We start from the raw sequence: 3,520 nt of genomic DNA on the forward strand, positions 1-3,520 counted from the left end.
GCAACTATATATCCCAAGGTAATATTATTGGCAAATGATAATTACAAGAAAATTACAAGACTTGAATATATAAACAAATATACTTCACAATCTAGAATACTCATGTCATTAAGAACCATGCACTAACAAATATCACAAATGGTCCCTGTGCTTCTTCATATTATTAAGTTGTTCCCTACACTTTTTTTCATTGCAAAAAGTCTCTTGATTTATCATTTTCGTTGACTTCTGTTAGTTTTAGCTATTAAACCCCTCATGTGCATATCACATGAGGGCATTTTGGTCTATTTCTCAATCACAGCGACTAATTGTAATAATCACATTTTTTTATTAATGAAAAAATAAATTAAATTATATATAGCATAATCATTCACATGCATCAATCATCCAAACAAACAAATCATCATCCTCATGCCATATATATCAATTCCCTTTTGGCGATTTTTGTTCTTCTATCAACAACAATGACAACCACAAAACCTAAACAATAAACAAACTTTAATATACCAAATGTTTCACCAAAAAACAACATATTTATCTTCATCTTTCTCTTTCCTTCTTACCCCTCAATATACTTTCAATATACCAAAACTTACTATTGATCACTCCAAAAAGATTTTCAGTTCTACAAACTGATTGTGATGTCTTGCCGGAAATCTTCACCGGTGGCAATCATTTTTTTCGATCCATGTCTTCATCCGCGACAAACTACTTATTAGATTGAATCTCAGATCCATCGCCGAAAAAACTGATTGATGTCCTACCGGAAATTTTCTCTGATTGTATGTATATTTATATTTCTAGTTGGATACACATATTTATGTAGAAATCAAATTGATAGAATGTTTGGTCATGTTTTTGTTTGTGATTTTCCAATCGGTTGTATATGATTAATCATATCGATTGTCTTGTAACAATAATTAGCCCATCTTGGATAAGAAAATTGGATCAATAATCCATCCATCTTGTTTATGTCACATCATTGACTTATAGATTTATATATGTATATATAATATACAAAAAAAATAATAGTTTTTAATTTCCAGCTAGTATGATGATGATGCTTCAAGAATGATTTTGTTTTCCAGAAATGATTTTTGTTATAGATACAGATCATATACGTATATATATGTATATATATACTTCGTATGAAATTATGATTGTAATGAACTTGTTCGACATGCTTTTAGATTTTTTATGTTAGATGTTCTTGTTAATGATTCAATAGAGAAGAGGAATGCATGAAGAAGAAGATGGATTGGAGAGAGAAGTAGGACTATGATGTGAAAAGACTGAAATACCCCAAGCATTGTACGTAAGGGGTTTAATGGCTAAAACTAACAAAAGTTAGTGCGAAGGACTACTGACAACAAGGGACTGTTTGTAAAAAAAAAAAGCGCAGGGAACAATTTAATAATATGAAGAACCACATGACCATTTATGACATTTTCTATATCAAATAAAAGTCAAAATGAAATCGTTAGTTTTTAAGTAGGTACAACTAGTTTGTTTCATTTCTAAGCAAATTTGTAGGGTGTATCTACCGCATGAAACAACATGTATGTGGCAAAACCAAGGTTTTTCTTGTTGGGGAGAACACAATGTACTCCTTGAGATATCTTATATATAATCTGAAAACTATTTATTGTGACATTCATAAATAAAACACACAAACCAAATACAAGGATATATATATATATATAAACAATAAAAAAATAACAGTAAGTGGTTGAAATGGCAAAAGAAAATGTGAAGCTTTTGAGTATGTGGGCTAGTCCCTTTTGTATGAGAGTGAAGGTTGCATTGGCAGAGAAAGGTATTTCTTATGAAGAGATATTAGAGAATGATATCATGAATGGAAAGACTGAGTTATTGCTCAAATCGAACCCGGTGCATAAACAAGTTCCTGTCCTCTTGCACGACGATAAGCCCATTATCGAGTCCACTAACATTGTCACCTACATCGATGACTTTTGGGCTGCTAAACCCTTGTTGCCCCCTTGTGCATACGAGAAATCACGAGCCAGGTTTTGGGCCGACTACATTGACCGCAAGGTAAGTTTTTTTCTCTCTAGAAGCGAGCATACATTTTCAAGAACAGAACCATGAAGTAGTCAAGTAGCAAAAATGAATCACCCGGACTGGTTCTAGGCCCAAGCAGATAATTGAAGTGTAAAACTGAGTCGCAACCTTACCAATTAAAAAAAGTAAGCATTATCTGAGGCAGGATGGCCCGAATATGATTTAAAGAAACCACTGTATCTAACAGCTAGAATACATAGCTAATCGTATGTGTTTATGCGTAAATTTGAGCAAGTTAATCTATGTCTATATTTATGTCCTAGGTTCATCCAGCTGGTCGTGCTATTTGGAGCGCAAATGGAGATAAAGTAGTAACTGCCAAGAAAGACTTCCTTGATATCTTGATGTACTTAGACGGAACTTTGGGTGACAAAGATTACTTTAATGGTGACACTTTTGGGTTTGTCGACATATTGCTCATAGGATTAACCTCATGGTTTCCTGCTTACGAGAAGTATGGGGACTTCAAGGTGGCAGCATGGATCACACGATCATGGGCGAGAGAAACCGTTTCTGAATCCTTAACTAGCCCTGAAAAGATAACTAACTTTGTTGGAATGATGAGGAAAATGTATGGTCTGGAATAAATCAACACTATCTGCTAGTGAATTCTTGTTTTATATAATATCTTGTGAGAATAAGAATGATTAATGCTGCATTTGAGATAGATGGTAGAGAATAAAAATGAGTAAAAATAAAGTTAGTTTTCAAGTTCTGTTTGAAAACAGTACTAATGCTGTCTTTGAGGGAGAAATGAGTCGATTTATGTTTGTACTTTATGTCTATTGTCATGTTAGATCAGTTGGATATTATGTTGAATGATTAATCTTTTTGCTAGTTCATCAGTTGATTTAACGAGTTAATTAGAATATGCATTTTTTCATTAGAGCTGCCTAAATGTAATACCAGAAAATGTTTTAGAGTGTGCACAAATACTAGGCTTGCATAGTTGCACAAATAAAGTTAACTATCAAGGATGAATATAAACTAACTTAACTCAAAATACAACCAAGGGAGCCCAACTAAACAATGCAAATGGGTTCGTTCGTCAAGCCAAGTGTTCGTTCAAATAAGGAACCATACAGTCTTAAGCGAGGACGCCAAATCATGTTTGATTATCAATGTATTTGCATCTTCCATAATACTAATAGACTTGTACAAATTACAAGTAAGGATGAAGGTTAACTAACTTGTGAACGATTTTGAGATAAACAAAAAATATACCTAATGATGCCAACTACGAGATTATTATTATAGATTCAATCCAATAAGGTGATTAATCTAAACGAATAGTTTAGATCAATAAGAAGATTGATCGATCAAGATGATCGAATCAATTATACTGAAACAATATATAAATCAAATATATAGAAACAGATAAATATAGAATTATAGATTATGCAGATATGTGATCTCTTCGTATATATAAGCAGAAAAC

The 3,520-nt window shown here is 32.6% G+C and overlaps 1 protein-coding gene across 1 annotated transcript; it reads left to right on the forward strand.

The window, feature by feature from the left end:
- The first annotated feature begins 1,098 nt into the window (after positions 1 to 1,098).
- On the forward strand, positions 1,099 to 2,880 carry LOC122580546 (probable glutathione S-transferase). The gene is made up of 2 exons (XM_043752816.1): positions 1,099 to 2,055; positions 2,346 to 2,880. Exons 1-2 carry the CDS (start codon positions 1,735 to 1,737, stop codon positions 2,667 to 2,669), a joined length of 645 nt encoding a protein of 214 aa, XP_043608751.1. The 5' UTR covers positions 1,099 to 1,734; the 3' UTR covers positions 2,670 to 2,880.
- The last annotated feature ends 640 nt before the right edge of the window (positions 2,881 to 3,520 follow it).

The sequence above is a fragment of the Erigeron canadensis genome, chromosome 8 (genome assembly GCF_010389155.1).
Source record: "Erigeron canadensis isolate Cc75 chromosome 8, C_canadensis_v1, whole genome shotgun sequence".
Taxonomy (NCBI): domain Eukaryota; kingdom Viridiplantae; phylum Streptophyta; class Magnoliopsida; order Asterales; family Asteraceae; genus Erigeron; species Erigeron canadensis.

Excerpts from the sequence above, each read along its gene's own strand:
- LOC122580546 (XM_043752816.1), top strand. The coding sequence starts at position 1,735 with ATGGCAAAAGAAAATGTGAAGCTTTTGAGTATGTGGGCTAGTCCCTTT. Across the intron at positions 2,056-2,345 it reads CCGACTACATTGACCGCAAG|GTTCATCCAGCTGGTCGTGC; the intron begins GTAAGTTTTTTT and ends TTTATGTCCTAG.